General features: G+C 42.0%; 1 protein-coding gene across 1 annotated transcript in view; it reads left to right on the forward strand.

Moving 5' to 3' along the window:
• Positions 1–18,744, forward strand: part of GABRB1 (gamma-aminobutyric acid type A receptor subunit beta1) — a 474,444-nt gene that overhangs the window by 354,322 nt on the left and 101,378 nt on the right. Inside the window, exon 5 of the mRNA XM_083167879.1 lies at positions 7,785–7,867. Coding sequence (XP_083024005.1) covers positions 7,785–7,867 — 83 coding nt within the window. The remainder of the gene's footprint in view (positions 1–7,784; positions 7,868–18,744) is intronic.

Here is an 18,744-nt window from a genome sequence, read left to right on the forward strand (position 1 = left end):
TAGTTCTCTAAGGCTAAATCTGTTCATTAGATTCTGTAGAGTGCTTTGAGTTCTAATGATGAGAAGAATTATATACAGTAAGTATGGAGGAATAAAAAAAGCAAAATTGGATCATTTAAATAATTTTTTAGATTTGTTCTGTTCCTCAGTGGGAATACTAGTAATGGTGACAGTCAGCACAACCATAGATTAGTGTGGCCACACTTGATAATTCTTTGCATACATACTATACTGTATTCTGTATATATACATATCTATATCTATATAGCGGACAGCATGGATGGTGTAATGGTCAGCATTACTGCCTCACAGCATTGAGTTAATAAGTTTGTTTCCCACCATGGCCCTAACTGTGTGGAGTTTGTATATTCTCCCCGTACTTGCGTGGGTTCCATCCGGGTACTCCGGTTCCCTCCCACAATCCAAAAATATACTGCTAGGTTAATTGTTTCCAACAAAATGAACCCTAGAATGTCTGTGTGTGTGTACATGTGGTAGGGAATATAGATTGTAAGCTCCACTGGGACAGGAACTTATGTGAATGGGCAACTATACTCTGTAAAGCGCTGCAGAATATGTGTGCGCTATACAAGAAATGACTAATATATAAATGTCTCTCTCTCGTCTATGATTGAAAACTGCTGTGAAATGCCAATTTTATCCTATATATTTTAATAAATGTTTTATTTTGGTTTATATTTGTATATGGAAATAATTAATTTATCATCGAATATTGTGAACTGGGGCGCTATTTAACACTACTGAGGAGGTGTAAGGTTAAGGCATCCTACTAGTAGGGGATCAAATCAAGGGGGACTAGATATTCACAGGCCCCATAACAAAAGTTTGTAAGGGCCCCCTATGTAGCAAATGATGGTGATAAATGTATGTAAAACATATTAGCTAGACAGTAAAGATGGGCCCCCTTCAGCTCTGGGCCCCATAGCAGCTGCACCCCTTGCACCTATGGTAGTTACGCCCTTGGATCAAGTGTTAACAGCGACCACTTAGTTTCATCATCAGCGCAACTATAGGGGTTCTGTTCATCCCGTGCTCAGAGTAGACGGAGACTCGGTGGCTGCAATGAAATCAGCTTGATTGAGGCCGGAGCTGATACACACCCTCCCCTGAAATGATTGGGTATGTCTACGTTTTCACTAGGCAAGCCTGTGTTTATTCAGTCAAGCAGAGCATTTTCCTTAACACTCCCACTAAACTGCCAATTACCACCCCCAGATGCCAACTTCCTGTCAATCAGCTTGGGAATGGCTAGCAAATGAAAAAAGTAGTAGGGTTTCATTGCAGCACATGATTAAAAATACGCATTTTGGCCCATACGCATGTGCAGTGTATCGATAATCAGCCGCTGCGCGAATTTGCAGCTGTGCGATCAGGTCTGATTTATGGTCATTGTTCTGTTGCAAAAATGTATTAGAAAAAAACCTGAAGTATGTTGTTTGCATAAGAATTTAATCCCTATGTTGTGAAAGACCTGAAGTTAGTATTGTGAAAAACAATTAACAATTACCAAAAGAGGAAAAAATTGCTTTAATATTAGCCTCCACTGGGGAATGAGCAAACAACCCCAACATTTAAAGGTTCATTATTTATATACAGCACTGTACATAACGGTAATTAGTTGTAATATCATTATAAGCAATAGTAAAGTAAATATTAGTGGCCAAAGAATTAAGGGAATCATTGACATCAGTAAGAAGGCCAGCATCCCCAGTCCCCACAACAGCAAAAAACAACAAATCAAAAAACCTTATGTAAAAAATATGAATTCTGGAAAAATGGTCTGTTACAGTATGCATACATGTGCATAAAATAGTTAGCATACAATGGGCCCATGTTGGACCCCATTGCAGTCCCTCTTAAAAGGACTCCATATTGAGGTTAATGTGATGTACTATCTGCCAAAGCTTCTGTTCTAAATGTATTTTTTAAGAGCCAGAACTAATTATGCATAATTATTTAATGTGTTATATGAAGCTTTGGATAATAACGTTTGTGATGGAGCAATGGATAAGACAAAGCTGGTTTTGTTTTTATGACAACAATTCTTAAGGTGCCCATACACCATATGCGATTTTTGGGCCACACCTCTGTTGATAATACATGCAGACTTTATACACATATATATATATATATATATATACACAATGTAGCAGCGGCACTCAAAGTAGAATGAAAACTCACAGACGTCTTGTCATAGTCAACGTTTCGAGGCTTTTATTTGCGCCTCTTCATCAGGACATCATCATAACAAAAACCATTACAAAAAGGTGTATAAATACATACCAAACACGCCCCTCGGTGTGGCGGGAGTCCCGTACGCTCAGCACAGTCAAATCGTCAGCATTTCCGGTCAGGTACAGACGTCAACGTCATGCGTCACACTTCCGTATCCCGAAAACCGGCTTGAACCGCACAATTGATAGCTTGCGTTCCATGATCACCCTGCCAACCGAACAAGCACCTAGAACAGACATACAAAGATCAAACAACCACGGAAAAAGTGTAAAAAGTACAAGTCATAGTGTAGCATAGCATAGCATACTATAAAGATTCATTAAAAAATAAAAAACATACATACACAAGGCAATACTAAATAGTAACAACAGCTCATAAAGCTGGTAACCGCTAATAAGTTGAATAACAAGTAAACGGCATATATAACAAGAGGATGACGTAAGTAGCTGAAACATATAAGGGTATCGTCCAAGAAACCCTAAATAAAACAATGCAGCCCAGCGGTCTCATTAAGCCCTTTCGGGGCAAGTGTCCCCAACCGGTGTATCCATTGTGCCTCACACCTCAGCAATTTAAGAGACCTATCACCTCGTCTGATATCTTGAGGGATATGGTCAATGATAACATACCTAAGAGTGGGAATGGTGTGCTTGGCTAATAAAAAATGGCGTGCTACCGGTTGGTCACTGTGACCCTTCTCAAATGCAGTTTTAATGGCATGTCTGTGTCCTGCCATTCTTTCCCTGAGTGTCCGCTCAGTTTTACCCACATAGTGCAACCCGCACGGACACGATATAAGATAGATAATATGCCGGTAGCGAACAATTTTTGTCTTCAAATGTAGGCTGTTACAGGTGTCTTGGTTGCACTACATGTCGTTCATTGGTCCGCACTGACAGCTTTTGCCATCCATCAAGTGGCAAGAGATACATTATCCGGCATAGGGTAACCTGCACGACACGGTATATTATCTATCTTATATCGTGTCCGTGCGGGTTGCACTATGTGGGTAAAACTGAGCGGACACTCAGGGAAAGAATGGCAGGACACAGACATGCCATTAAAACTGCATTTGAGAAGGGTCACAGTGACCAACCGGTAGCACGCCATTTTTTATTAGCCAAGCACACCATTCCCACTCTTAGGTATGTTATCATTGACCATATCCCTCAAAATATCAGACGAGGTGATAGGTCTCTTAAATTGCTGAGGTGTGAGGCACAATGGATACACCGGTTGGGGACACTTGCCCCGAAAGGGCTTAATGAGACCGCTGGGCTGCATTGTTTTATTTAGGGTTTCTTGGACGATACCCTTATATGTTTCAGCTACTTACGTCATCCTCTTGTTATATATGCCGTTTACTTGTTATTCAACTTATTAGCGGTTACCAGCTTTATGAGCTGTTGTTACTATTTAGTATTGCCTTGTGTATGTATGTTTTTTATTTTTTAATGAATCTTTATAGTATGCTATGCTATGCTACACTATGACTTGTACTTTTTACACTTTTTCCGTGGTTGTTTGATCTTTGTATGTCTGTTCTAGGTGCTTGTTCGGTTGGCAGGGTGATCATGGAACGCAAGCTATCAATTGTGCGGTTCAAGCCGGTTTTCGGGATACGGAAGTGTGACGCATGACGTTGACGTCTGTACCTGACCGGAAATGCTGACGATTTGACTGTGCTGAGCGTACGGGACTCCCGCCACACCGAGGGGCGTGTTTGGTATGTATTTATACACCTTTTTGTAATGGTTTTTGTTATGATGATGTCCTGATGAAGAGGCGCAAATAAAAGCCTCGAAACGTTGACTATGACAAGACGTCTGTGAGTTTTCATTCTACTTTGAGTGCCGCTGCTACATTGTGTATATTGCGACCCCTTCCCTGGGTTCGTCTTGGAAGGCACCTACACGCTGACTTGAAACCGAGGAGTGCTGCTTCGATCCTGTCTACTATATATATATATATATATATATATATATATTGTCCATCTACAGTACATTTCTTTCAATTTTAAAGAGTTTAATACCTTTCTTTGTTGCTCGAAATGAGTAAGGCCTCCAGTTATATTTTCATTTTAACATATTTATGAACATAAAAATGTAAATGTGTTAAACAGTGGTATAAAACCTGTACAATATTGTCACTGGAGGGAAAACTGGTGGAGAAACACAGAGGGAAAGTTGTGGTTAAAAATACTGAAATAATCTAATTATTCTGAACATATGGTGCAAACCTTCTTACACCCTCCTGGATTTTAAGTTGAAGGACACGAGGGACTTGTACTGTAAGTGTCTGCTTTATGTTAATATTTTGAAAATCCCTTATTGGATTTCGCTGAAAAAGAAAAGACAATCGTGAAAGAATATGATTAAAAAATGATTTTCAAAATTGCTTTAGATTTATTCAAGTCATGTTAAAATGTGACTATATTACAGGGATATATCTCAAGGGAAATACTAGCTACAGTACATGTGATATGTGTGGCTAGAGGTGCTGAAGCATAATTGTCTCCTTGTACTGCGTGTGCTACTGGATAGATAGAAAGAGCATAGGGGTAGATGTACGAAGCAGTTATAAGGAAGGAGAAGTGATAAAGTGCCTGGTATTTTATCACTGACCAATTAGCTTCTAACTGTAACTTTTTAAACCCAGCCTTTAACTTAACAGTCAGGAGCTGATTGGCCAGTGATAAAGTACCAGGCACTTTATCACTTCTCCTTCCTTTTCACTGCTTCATACATCTACCCCAGAGACCCATGTTTATGATGTACAAATTACTATTTGTGCTGCAGTCTAACGATTATTGGATCAAACCTGAAGTAAATGCTTCCGTAGTGTATACACTGACGTGAACAAAAATATTTAGTTCCCCTACGATGCATTGAAACAGTGCTTCATTCCTCCTAAAAAGTGATGATATTAAAAACTGTATATATCATATGGTCGATGGTAATTAGGTCGACAGTATCTTGGTTGACCCCAAAATGTTGACATGCACAAGGCCAACACGAGAAAAAGTTTGACAAAGGCAAAATATCAACCCGAAAAATGGTCAATACATGAAAAGGTCAACAAGATTTTTTTTTCAAGGTTTTTGGGCATCAATTTGTAGGTTTGAGCACCTGGACCCAGGTTAGTTATACCCCTTTCACACCAGAAATGCAGAGACAAACCCGGGAATTAAATTTCAGGGACAAGCAGGGACATTCCCGGGTTGGGACCCATTCACACATGCTTTTGAAGCAGGGACAACCTGAGTCAGCACTTTTCACACTGAACCCGGGATGACCCTGCATTTCTATGAGAATAGCATTGAAAATGGCCTTTTTTAGGCTCACATTAGATAATTGATTATTAATAATTAAGACACAAAACATTTGTAGTGTTTCAGCCTTTGTTTACTTGTATACAACCAATTAAAAGGCATATGAAAGCATCTTCCTCTCATGGTTAATAGCTCTCTAACCTCCTCATTTGTCCAAGACATGGCACACATTGCAGGTTTTCAGTTGTTAAAATGCACTTCTGGGGTCTGTGGTGCTACAGAACATGCACAGTGTCTCCCTGCACACTGTATGCTGCCTCCGGGAGTGTCTGTGTGTATCCACCACAACAGGAAATTGCCCTGCTAGCAAATCAGCACTAGCAGAGGCAACACGGGAAGCAGGGACATGTCCCTGCACCTTTCACACCAGCCAGTAACCCTGGTTGAATTGCTGGCAAAATAACCCGGGAATTTGTCCCTGCAACCTTTCACAATAGAGCTAGTCCCGGGTTGTTCCCGGACCCAACCCGGGAATTTAGGCTGGTGTGAAAGGGGTATAAAGGGCGTTTCCTCTCGTGATTTGCTTCACTCACCATGTATTGGGCCAGGTGCCTAACTCTGAATAAATAAAAAATCTAAGGCAAAAAGTTGGTTTCTATTAAAGGTGGAATAAACAATGTTGGTGTCAGTTTGATGTTATTTCAGATAAAAACGTTGGTACCTTTTTTCATGGAAGGGTTCTAGCAACAGATATATTGTAAACACATGGCTTACAGCATTGTAGGCCCTGGGCAAAGCAGTGCAATGGGGCCCCTACACAACCATTCACAAGAACCAATTTATAAAAATAAATAACATGCTCCTCCTGCAGCCCTGCACGGTCTCTCCACATGCTTTCTAACAGTGAATGGCTTTCAGCACTCTGTATATCGCCAAGTATCCACCACTCAGCTTGCTGACAGACATACACTGTCTGGCTGATATCATTTTCCAATAATTTTGTTGCAGATATATAGTGCCAGTTACATATTATGTCCTCAGTAGTGCTGTTACAGATGTCCCCAGTAGTGCCAGTTACATATTATGTCCTCAGTAGTGCTGTTACAGATGTCCCCAGTAGTGCCAGTTACATATTATGTCCTCAGTAGTGCTGTTACAGATGTCCCCAGTAGTGCCAGTTACATATTATGTCCTCAGTAGTGCAGTTACAGATGTCCCCAGTAGTGCCAGTTACATATTATGTCCTCAGTAGTGCAGTTACAGATGTCCCCAGTAGTGCCAGTTACATATTATGTCCTCAGTAGTGCTGTTACAGATGTCCCCAGTAGTGCCAGTTACATATTATGTCCTCAGTAGTGCTGTTACAGATGTCCCCAGTAGTGCCAGTTACATATTATGTCCTCAGTAGTGCTGTTACAGATGTCCCCAGTAGTGCCAGTTACATATTATGTCCTCAGTAGTGCTGTTACAGATGTCCCCAGTAGTGCCAGTTACATATTATGTCTTCAGTAGTGCTGTTACATATTATGTCCTCAGTAGTGCTGTTACATATTATGTCCTTAGTAGTGCTGTTACAGATGTCCCCAGTAGTGCCAGTTACATATATCCTCAGTAGTGCTGTTACAGATGTCCCCAGTAGTGCCGGTTACATATCATGTCCTCAGTAGTGCCAGTTACATATCATGTCCTCAGTAGTACTGTTACAGATGTCCCCAGTAGTGCCGGTTACATACAGTATCATGTCCTCAGCAGTGCTGTTACAGTTGTCCCCAGTAGTGCCAGTTACATATTATGTCCTCAGTAGTGCTGTTACATATTATGTCCTCAGTAGTGCTGTTACATATTATGTCCTCAGTAGTGCTGTTACATATTATGTCCTCAGTAGTGCTGTTACATATTATGTCCTCAGTAGTGCTGTTACATATTATGTCCTCAGTAGTGCTGTTACAGATGTCCCAAGTAGGTTTTTAGCAAAAAAAAAATAAAAAATGTCACTTTCTGGAATGTATGGTTTTCAGAATAATTTGGATAACGGATATTTCGATAAGGGATACTCAACCTGTATGAGTTACTGTATATACTGTAAAGAATCATAGTTGCACTGGGGATATCATCGCTGTGTCACAGCACTGGGTCATAGATTTTATTCTAAGCAGCTCTCTATCTGTGTAGAGTTTATATGTAAAATCATTGTGTTCCATATGCAGCTGTGATATATGATTGTCTATTTTTCTTACATACTATGTCTTTATTTTAGGATTACAACCACCGCTGCGTGTATGATGGATCTACGTCGATATCCATTAGATGAACAAAACTGCACACTTGAGATCGAAAGTTGTAAGTACACGATGGTTCCATGTGGCACTAAATTCTGAGTATATGTTAAAATAAATATTTTGTGATCATTTTTATTTGGGTCCGTTTTTGTATATTTATAAAAAAAAAAACAATATCAAACTTCCTAGTTATTCAGGATTTGGCCAAAACAGGTCCCATCACTTATTCAATGTATTATTACTCTTGTTACAAGTCAGTATTGTGTATGTTATGCCATTAATTGTAGTTTTGTGGCAAGTCCTGTCTGGGAGAAGATGGATGGGTGACTTAGATGATAATTGCTTGAATTGCAGGGCCATTATAACGCCATTCACCACACATCCCATATTACCAAGTCCTCTGTCTGCCCACATCACTGGAGATATGGAAGAATCTGTGATGCTGGTTTCCCCTCCCAGGTATTCTGTTGAGAAGTCAAATATAGCCCAGACATACACAGTACCGGAGGCATTACAGTACTTTATCAACGCTAGAGCTGTTTTCAAAATGGAACCACAAAGCCTAACAATAAAACTAGTATAAATAAAGAATGCAAGCCTGACTGATTGCTGCATCTTAATCAATTTCTTTTGATATGGTTATCTAAATGTAGAAGTTGGATAACACTGGTGAAATAGTCTATGTTTATTTATGTATTTCTTACCAGTTATTTATATAGGGCACATATATTCTGCAGCGCTTTACAGAGAATAGTTGAACATTCACATCAGTCCCTGCCCCACATGTACACGCACACACATTAATTCTAGGGTTCATTTTGTTGGGAGCCAATTAACCTACCAGGACCAGGTGTAGGGGGGGTGCAGTGCTGTACTGTTTGGTGTAGGGGGGGGGGGGGGTGCAGTGCTGCTGGGCTTGCAAATAGTAGAGTATACTCTGAAATAGTTTTTCGTACATGCAGCTTTAAATCGTCTCATTTTTACAAAGAAAGGCCTTTCACATGAGTGATGGATACTTCTTAAATTTGTATTTTATCCAGACAGATGAACAAAAAAGAAACAAACAATGTCTCATCGGCTTATTTCATTTGCTCTTTGGGCTAACCCATTTTAAAAATAATATTTGCTTTCCAAACTTTCTTTTATTCAAGATGTGTTTCAAAGCTGTTTTATTAAATATTTTTGAAAATCCATTCTCTTTTATCTTTGCTTTAGGCTTTTTTTTTTCTCAAGAACAGTTATGTAACTTGTGCACTGAGTCATATTAGAGTATAAAAAGACATTTACCTTTGGCCACAAGTACATTTTATTCCCCAGGTGACCAAGCGTCCTTTATTGAAAGTCATTGTATGGATCATGTTCGTTTAGTTACTGCACTGTCTTTTAGGTAATTGCATAATATTCCGTTTAAAGGGTTCTAATACAATTAGAAATTCATAAATAATCTCATATTCAATTCAGGCCCTGTACCGAAATTTGAAGGCATCATTTGAGAATTGCAAAGTTATAATAAAAAAGCTGGTATCCAATTACACGTGTTCATTGGGAAATTAAAGCGGACCTAGAAAAAATTCTGAAAGACTACATCAACTGTAGGTAGGGCTGAACACAGGTGGGATTTTTAAATTGTTAGCACTAGCCAAAATTATTTGAAAGGAACTAGCAATGGTGCAGCCGGTATACCGTCTGCTATAATAAAGAATATGCCGGCAGATGTAATGCCAGGGCCAAATGGAGCCAAGAATAAATGGTTACCAGTGGTAAACCTAGTAACTGCAACTGTTAAGGATCTCCATAGTAGCGCACTGTACCGGTGATGTCCATCAGTGTATCCCGGACTGCTGCACTAATCAGTCCCACCTGTTGCTCTGTGACTCCCCCATTTTGGCTCAGTTGTCAAAAGATGGGTGACAGGGAGTGTGGCATGTGGGATGGAGGATTTTCTTTTTACCAGAATTAGGTAAAATGTGAGAAGCAAGTCTGGGAGGAGGAGGAGAGTGACCTTTTTATGGTAATTTATTTCAAGCTTGTATTTAAAATGACTCCTTTGAAACACTGACACCCCTAGCCATCTCTCAGCACTCCATTCTATGAAACCCACGGCCATCTCTCCACAGTCCATTCTCTGACAACCTCAGCCATGTCTAGCAAGTCTGTGAGACTACACTGGCTTCACTGTGACTGGCAGTGACTTCCTATTGGAAGTCCGGCCTGCCAATCCCCAAGGCAGTCCCATTGGGAGATGTTCCCTCCCACCGGGAAGTCTTTCTACAGGCTGCCGAGCAAAATCCAAGATTGTACATCGGTACTGCGCACGCGCCAGTCCCGGTGCCTGTCATCTGTATCACACAGGTGCCGGGACCATGATTCCCTTTCTATGGGCTGTTGCCGAAGCAGCCCATAGAAGCTGGCCGCATGCGCAGTACAGAGGTTTGTACTGCACATGCACCAGTCCCGGCGCCTGTCATCATAGCACAGGCACCAGGAACGCTGCAGGGACCAGGAGGGACAGTGACGGTGGTGGCAGGGGGGTGCCTGCATCTTGGTACGGCCGCAGCAGCTGCGGCCAGTGGCAGTCCCCAAAAGGTTTGAGCCGCCATTATTTTATTTATTTATTAACAGAATATATATTCCCTACCACATGTACACACAGACATTGTAGGGTAAAATGTGTTGGCAGCCAATTAGCCTACCCTTATATTTTTAGATTGTGGGAGGAAACCGGAGCACCCGGAGGAAACCCATGCAAGTATGGGGAGAATATACAAACTCCGCACAGTTAGAGCCATGGTGGGGATTGAACCCATGACCTCAGTGCTGTGAGGCATTAATGCTAACCATTACACCATCCGTACTGCCCATTTGATAATAATAATAATATTAATAATAATAATAATAATAATACAAAAATTATTTACCAATTTGTTTCCATATTTCCTTTGAATTCCCAAATTTCAGCTGTAGAATAAAGCTTAATATTGGAGCAAATACTGTATTGTGCTGAATGAGGCATTTCCACAATCTCAACACATATTGCATTTAAGCCATTTACTGTAGCAAATCTTTTTCACTGTGTTTAAAAATGACACTGATATTTTCTTTTCTACAATATGCCAAATGTAGCTTAAGGATAAAGTATTTACAGTCCAGGAGAAGTACAGAGACTGACTGATGAGGTTTCACCTCTCTGTGTGTGTTTTATCTTTGTGTATGTCTGCGATAACGTGAACTTCTCCTAAACCTTTTCAACCATCTTATCTGTGGTTGGGGCTTGTTCTGCTATGGGAAGAAAGCAGGCAGAAAATAACTGAGTTTAGCTACAGTACTGCACAGCATCAGCCTTCTTCAATGATTCCAAGGCTAAAAATAGGAGTACCGTACACTCAAGGTCAGAAACTTTGTTTATCGTTTAAAAAAAAAATTAAAATTGTGTGGCATTTTCTAAGCAACAAATCTTATTTAAAGAGATTTTACCATTTATAAGGAATAGGAAAAACTACTTGCAGTGGCGGCTCCATGGCCGAAAATTGGGTCCGCCTCCCAGCCCCCGGGAAGATAGGCAAGTCTCCCACTTGCTATCCTGAGCACCATCAACCCCTTCGCCGCTGAATAAAATACCGAAATTTACGGGTCCCCGGGGAGAGGGTGTGGATAAAATGATGTGATTGGTGTAATTTTGCATCATTAAGTCATTAAGAAGCCTCAAGCTGAGTTCTATTTCCTAGAGCCTTTGGCTAGGCCCCCCAGGCCTCATAGGTTTATGGGGGAAAAGGCATAGCACACACTGCTGCATACCTCCTAACAGTCCCGATTTTAGTGGGACAGTCCAGATTATTAGGGCCTGTCCCGCTGTCCCTGCTAAGCAGCGGGGAATAAACGCTGTGTGCATGCACACAGCGTCTATTCCCACAGCCAGGGGGCTGGGGGCATGGCTAGAGGCTCACAGAGCCTCTGGGTCATGCCCCCATAGCGTCAAAATGGGGGCGTGGCCTCGCGGAAGAGCTGCGAGTATAGGCCACGCCACCACAACCCCACCCGAAATTTTGACGCGTCTGCGGCGCGCATCAACATTGTCCCGCCTCCTGGTCCATCAAAGTTGGGAGGTATGCTGCTGTCCTATTACACTCCTGGTGGACATGGTTTATGTCCTCATCATTTATTATTGGCAGCCGCCAGACTGGTTTTACCTATCATGTTGACCATAAATATTTGGTCTTGGACCATCAATCCGTGGCATCCCTGCAAGTGGCCTGCGTTCCCAATTTTAAGTAAAGCGAAAACAACATATATGAGAGTAAATGTATTTTAGGGTTTAGTAACCATCTTAATATATAATTGATCACTGTAAATTTGTGCACCCCTTTATGCATTTTAGTTAGTGTTTTAAAAATACCTTTTTCGGGAGCCCTTTGGTGTTGTGCATCAGTTGGCTGCATCATAGAAACACCATCAAACATTCATTATGTACCTGCATGACAGCTGGGTTTCTGAAATGGTTTGAAGTAAACATCACCCTACAATGCTAAGAAGTAAAATATACAGTAATACACAGTGTTGGTACTATAATTGTATCAATACTGTGTATTATTGTATATTTTACTTCTTAGCCTTGTAGGGTGACACTTCTACAGCACTAAGGGGGTTATTCTGGTTCACTCGAGAAGGCACAATCACTTTCAAATGGACAAAACCATATGCACCACAGGTGTGGCTCATGTAACATGTATGAGAGAGTTAGATTTGGGTGTTTTATTGTTTCTGTGCAGGGTAAATACTGGCTGCTTTATTTTTACACTGCAATATAGATATCAGTTTGAAGTACACCCCCTGGTACTTGTTTCCGAGCACGGCGCCCATCGGGGTTGATCGCATGCCTTAAGTTAAGGTACTTAAGGCATGCGATCGACGCGATGGACCCGATTTTCTGTCAATTACCAGCTTTATTTGCCGGTAAAGACAAAATCGCGTTGATCGCGTCCATCGCAGCCCATTATAATGGGCCGCGATGAGACCAACACGATCAATGCGATTTTCCCATAGAGAACAATGTTAAATTAGTTAGTTAAAATCGCGTTGATCGCGTCAGCCGCATGCCATTATAATGGCATCCGATGCGATCGACGCAATCAACCTGATTTTACATAGGGAACAATGGGAAAAAGGCCAATATGGCCATTTTCTCATTGTATATGCCCCCTCATGGGTATTAAGTATGTTTAATGGCCCCCCATTGTTAACGCCACCCCACTATTGACGCCAACCTGAAGCGTGGAGCCGATTTTATATAGTGTGGCGAGCGCAGCGAACCACCGAGCCCGAAGTGTGGCGAGCCCCGCGAGGGGACGCATATACCTGTGAAGTAATGCGCGTCCCCTCACAATGGAGGGCCATTTCACCCATCAAGGGGTGGTTTGCTATCTAAATGGGTGGTTTGGGGGCTTTTCACATTGAAATCAATGTAAAATTGGGGTCTCAGGGAACATTTTACATTGATTCCAATGTAAAAATCGTGTCGATCGCGTCGATCGCATCACATGCGATTTGGTTGGCATGCGATGCGATTGACGCGATTTTTGCATCCCCGATCAATACAATTAAAATTGGTGGCGCCGTGCTAGGAAACAAGTACCCACCCCCACCCAAATCTAATTCTCTCTGCACATGGTACATCAGCTCCTCCTGCAGTGCATATGGTTTTGTCCATTAAAGAGTGATTTTGCCTTTCCGAGTGAATCAAAAGAACCCCCTAAGTTTAAGGGCTAGATGTCATAAGGTGGAGAGTGATAAACAACCAGCCAATCAGCCTCTACCTGTCATTTTTGAAACCCAGCCTGTAACATTACAGCTAGGAGCTGATTGGCTGGTTGTTTATTATCACACTCCACTTTTTGAAGCTTGATAAATCTCTCCCTAAGATTTGTGATGTGGCCAGTGTTATGACTTTAGCTTGAGATAGGAATAGATGCACAAGGTCAATGAGATGTTGACATCAGTGAGACGTCACCATAGAGACATTATGAAAAAGTTGCAAATGAAGTAGGTAAAAATTCATATCACACATTACTATTCTCAGAACACATCCTGCAAAGAAAAGGGTGCAGCCAGATTTTAATGACAGACAGTTTAGAATTCTCAAGGATAGGTGTAAACTAAGTATGGTGTTATGTAGACAATAAATCACATATAGGGACATATAGATGGCGGGATTCTCTAAACTAAAAATGCGGTAAAAATCCCGTTATCCGTTTTTTTTTTACCGCATTGTGGGATGCATTAAAGACAATTCCATCTTGCAACCCACCGCCTCCCCGAACAGACCCCGCCGCCGCCCCTCACCTGTGTCTGTGCTGTGCTGCCTAGACCTGTGACCTCCTCCTCCCTGCACTGTAAATTCTCTTCCGGGTGGAGGAGATTGTCATCTGAAGGTCAGGAGATTGTCATCTGAAGCAGAACGTGACACGGCAACAGCTTCTCTTTCATTTTCTCCCACACCTGAGGCTGCAAGGAAACAACTCAGATTTCCTACAAGACCCACTGGCGATGATGCAGAGCAGGCAGGAGTGAGTTTGGACATATGGTCCGGACTGAAGAAACTGCCAACAATTGTTTGACATGTCTACTGTCACTGCATATGATGCTGTCACCATTGAAAAAATGGTGGAGGATTACTCAGACAGTCCATACCTGTAAAGGCAGTTTGGAGGCCCCAGTACAAACTAGCTCTATTTCACCTGAGTTGTCTGTCCGTCTCCCCCCCCCCCCCCCCCCCCCCCTCCTACAGTGTGTACTCTGAAAGAGTTTTTACTGCAGCGGGGAACCTGGTCAGCGAGCAGCGTAGGAGGTTGCTTCCACAAAATGTGGAGAAGATGATGTTCATAAAAATGAACTATCAATTCTTCAACGAAGACCAGCAATTGCCTCCAGAGACTAAAGAGGGACCTGTAATGGTGGATTTCAGCGGGGACGAATTCATAATCTATGAGGACGAGGATGTACGTACTGAAGAGGGTGAGGAATCGGAGGATGAGAACAACATTTTGCCTATGCAGAGCCAGTGTGCAACGGGAGAGATGTTTTGCTTCTTTAAAACCAATCATTTCAGACACAGTAGTGTGGCAGACCCTGTCGTTGAAATGATTGGTTTGCTAAAGAAAGTGTGTATGTCCTATTTATGAATAATAAGGGTGGGTGGGAGGACCCAAGGACAATTCCATCTTGCACCTCTTTTTGTGGCATTATGTGCTGTTTGGTGGCCTAGTTTTTCAAACTGCCATCCTGGCTGCCGCTGCAGTGCCACTCCTAGATGGGCCACATGTTTGTGCTGCCCACTTGTGGCACTTAGCATAGTCATTCAGCTACCTCGGTGCAACCTTTTGACCTAAAAACAACATTGTGAGGTATTCAGGATAGACTGCAAATAAGTGGAAATTAATGTTATTAAGGGTTAATAATATCATAGGAGCAAAAAAAAAGACCCAGTTAACAGATGTTTGCCCTGGCTTTATTGCTGGAGGAAATTGGCTTCATTTAAACAGCTCTGAATGTTAAAGCTCAATTTTACAGTATCCGCCCCCGGTAAACCCTGCTGCTAACTGAATATGTCCCTATATGTGATGTATTGTGTACATAACACCATAATTAGTTTACACCTATCCTTTAGAATACTAAACCAGCATCCGTTCATCGATATGTATCCCAGGGAAACCATCTTGCACTTTACACAATGGGACCAATGTAGAGCTGAAAGCAAGTAAGCAGTACTTCCTTCTGCATTTCATTCATGTACCTAAGCAGAGGTGGAACTGCCTCTGTCCAAGCAGCTGTATTGCACCGGGGCCCTGAGGACTAAGGGGCCCACTGCTGACACCCTCTGCTGTATGACATATTGTGAATTTGGGTGGGTGTTGGAGGAACAGTTCCCAAATTATATTTTTGCACCTGGGCCAACCATTCGCAGGTTCCGCCACTGTACCCTAAAGGCCTCATTCAGACCTGATGGTATGGCAAATTTATTCTCAAAATGAACAAAACCATGTGCACTGCAGGTGGGGCAGATGTAACATGTGCAGAGAGTGTGCATATTCGCTGCATTGTAAGCATCTTTAGTTCTTCAGATACCTCCATAGATAAGATGAAAACATATATACGTAGTATTACTAAATTGCTCTTGCAGAACCAAAGCCAGGATTGTTGTCACCTAATGCAGAGCATAAAGCCAGGTACACACTAAGCAATTTGCGAGATCACAAAGGAAGGGACCCAGGGGGGAGCCAGCTTTTGTAAGTGCCTACACACTTGTTGACACAGGCAGCATAGCTTGGCCCCCGCTAGCAATGTCACTGATGACACTCAGCTGGGCGCATCGTCAGCAATATACTGTTGAAGGTACACACTAAACAATGTTTCCGATATGTCTGTCCAATCCACTAGATCGAAGGACATACTGTATGCCTACTGCTGAGGTTCCCGAATGCAGTCCTCAAGGCATCCCAAAGGTCCAGGTTTTAAAGATATAAATTGTTTGGCACAGATGGTTAAATCAAATTGACTGAGGTGCTAATTAAGTCACCTGTGGCAAAGCATGGATATACTTAAAACCTGGACTGTTAGGGAGCTCTGAGGATGGCGTTTGAGTTACCTTACTTATAACCATCATACTAGTATTGAGATTTTCCTCATGATCTTATTCTAACATCCCTGTACACAGCAGTGTTATTTGCATAATAATGCATTTGGACTTTTGTGGTCAATAAATAAAAAATAACTTTGCTGCATAATTTTAAGGTAAAATTCATTATAGAAGGCCATGAAAGACAACAGGCAGGGAACAAAAAGGCAGACAGTAGATGTATTCATTTAATGTTATGTATATGAATGTTTCAGCAGTTTTAAAGGGCAAACTCTAAGGCCCTTATTCAGATCTGATCGCAGTACAAATTTGTAAAAATGGGCAAAACCATGTACACTGCAGGTGTAACATGTATAGAGTGAGTTAGATTTGGGTGAGTTATTTTGTTTCTGTGCAGGGTAAATAAAATACTGGCTGCATTATTTTTACATTGCAATTTATATTTCAGTTTCAACACACCCCACCCAAACTTAACTCTCTTTGCACAGGTTACAATTGCCCCACCTGTAGTGCACATGGTTTTGTCTATTTCTGAACAAATTTGTACTGAGCTCAGATCTGAATAAGGCCCCAAAATGACAAGAGTTACTTACTAACATCAGACAGGAGATATATGATAAAAATATGTCACGATTTTGGTGCTAATATCCAACAAGAGCTACATACTAATACCCAAAACAGTTACATGGTGACATCCAACAACATCTACATACTAATACCCAAAACAGTTACATGGTGACATCCAACAACAGCCACATACTAATACCCAAAACAGTTACATGATGACATCCAACAAGAGCTACAAACTAATACCCAAAACAGTTACATGATGACATCCAACAAGGGGTATGGGTAAAATCCGGAATCGGATAAGACACCGGAATGCCGGACTGGACATCAAACTCTGCATTCCGGAGCTTGTAGTATCCGGTCCGGGGGTGTCCTGTCCGGGGGTGCTCCATCTGATGAGGCTGCTCTCGCACCTGTCACCTGGGAGAGGAGAGGGGGGAGAATACAGCCTCACCGCATGGTCCGGGGGTGTAATAAAAACTGGAACGGTCCAGACCACACGGGGAGGCTGTACAAACTAGCTCTATTTCACCTGAGTTGTCTGTCCGTCTCTCCCCCCCCCCCCCCCCTCCTACAGTGTGTACTCTGAAGAGTTTTTACTGCAGCGGGGAACCTGGTCAGCGAGCAGCGTAGGAGGTTGCTTCCACAAAATGTGGAGAAGATGATGTTCATAAAAATGAACTATCAATTCTTCAACGAAGACCAGCAATTGCCTCCAGAGACTAAAGAGGGACCTGTAATGGTGGATTTCAGCGGGGACGAATTCATAATCTATGAGGACGAGGATGTACGTACTGAAGAGGGTGAGGAATCGGAGGATGAGAACAACATTTTGCCTATGCAGAGCCAGTGTGCAACGGGAGAGATGTTTTGCTTCTTTAAAACCAATCATTTCAGACACAGTAGTGTGGCAGACCCTGTCGTTGAAATGATTGGTTTGCTAAAGAAAGTGTGTATGTCCTATTTATGAATAATAAGGGTGGGTGGGAGGACCCAAGGACAATTCCATCTTGCACCTCTTTTTGTGGCATTATGTGCTGTTTGGTGGCCTAGTTTTTCAAACTGCCATCCTGGCTGCCGCTGCAGTGCCACTCCTAGATGGGCCACATGTTTGTGCTGCCACTTGTGGCACTTAGCATAGTCATTCAGCTACCTCGGTGCAACCTTTTGACCTAAAAACAACATTGTGAGGTATTCAGGATAGACTGCAAATAAGTGGAAATTAATGTTATTAAGGGTTAATAATATCATAGGAGCAAAAAAAAAGACCCAGTTAACTGATGTTTGCCCTGGCTTTATTGCTGGAGGAAATTGGCTTCATTTAAACAGCTCTGAATGTTAAAGCTCAATTTTACAGTATCCGCCCCCGGTAAACCCTGCTGCTAACTGAATATGTCCCTATATGTGATGTATTGTGTACATAACACCATAATTAGTTTACACCTATCCTTTAGAATACTAAACCAGCATCCGTTCATCGATATGTATCCCAGGGAAACCATCTTGCACTTTACACAATGGGACCAATGTAGAGCTGAAAGCAAGTAAGCAGTACTTCCTTCTGCATTTCATTCATGTACCTAAGCAGAGGTGGAACTGCCTCTGTCCAAGCAGCTGTATTGCACCGGGGCCCCTGAGGACTAAGGGGCCCACTGCTGACACCCTCTGCTGTATGACATATTGTGAATTTGGGTGGGTGTGGAGGAACAGTTCCCAAATTATATTTTTGCACCTGGGCC

Source organism: Crinia signifera, chromosome 1 (assembly GCF_055691185.1).
Source record: "Crinia signifera chromosome 1, ASM5569118v1, whole genome shotgun sequence".
NCBI classification, from domain to species: domain Eukaryota; kingdom Metazoa; phylum Chordata; class Amphibia; order Anura; family Myobatrachidae; genus Crinia; species Crinia signifera.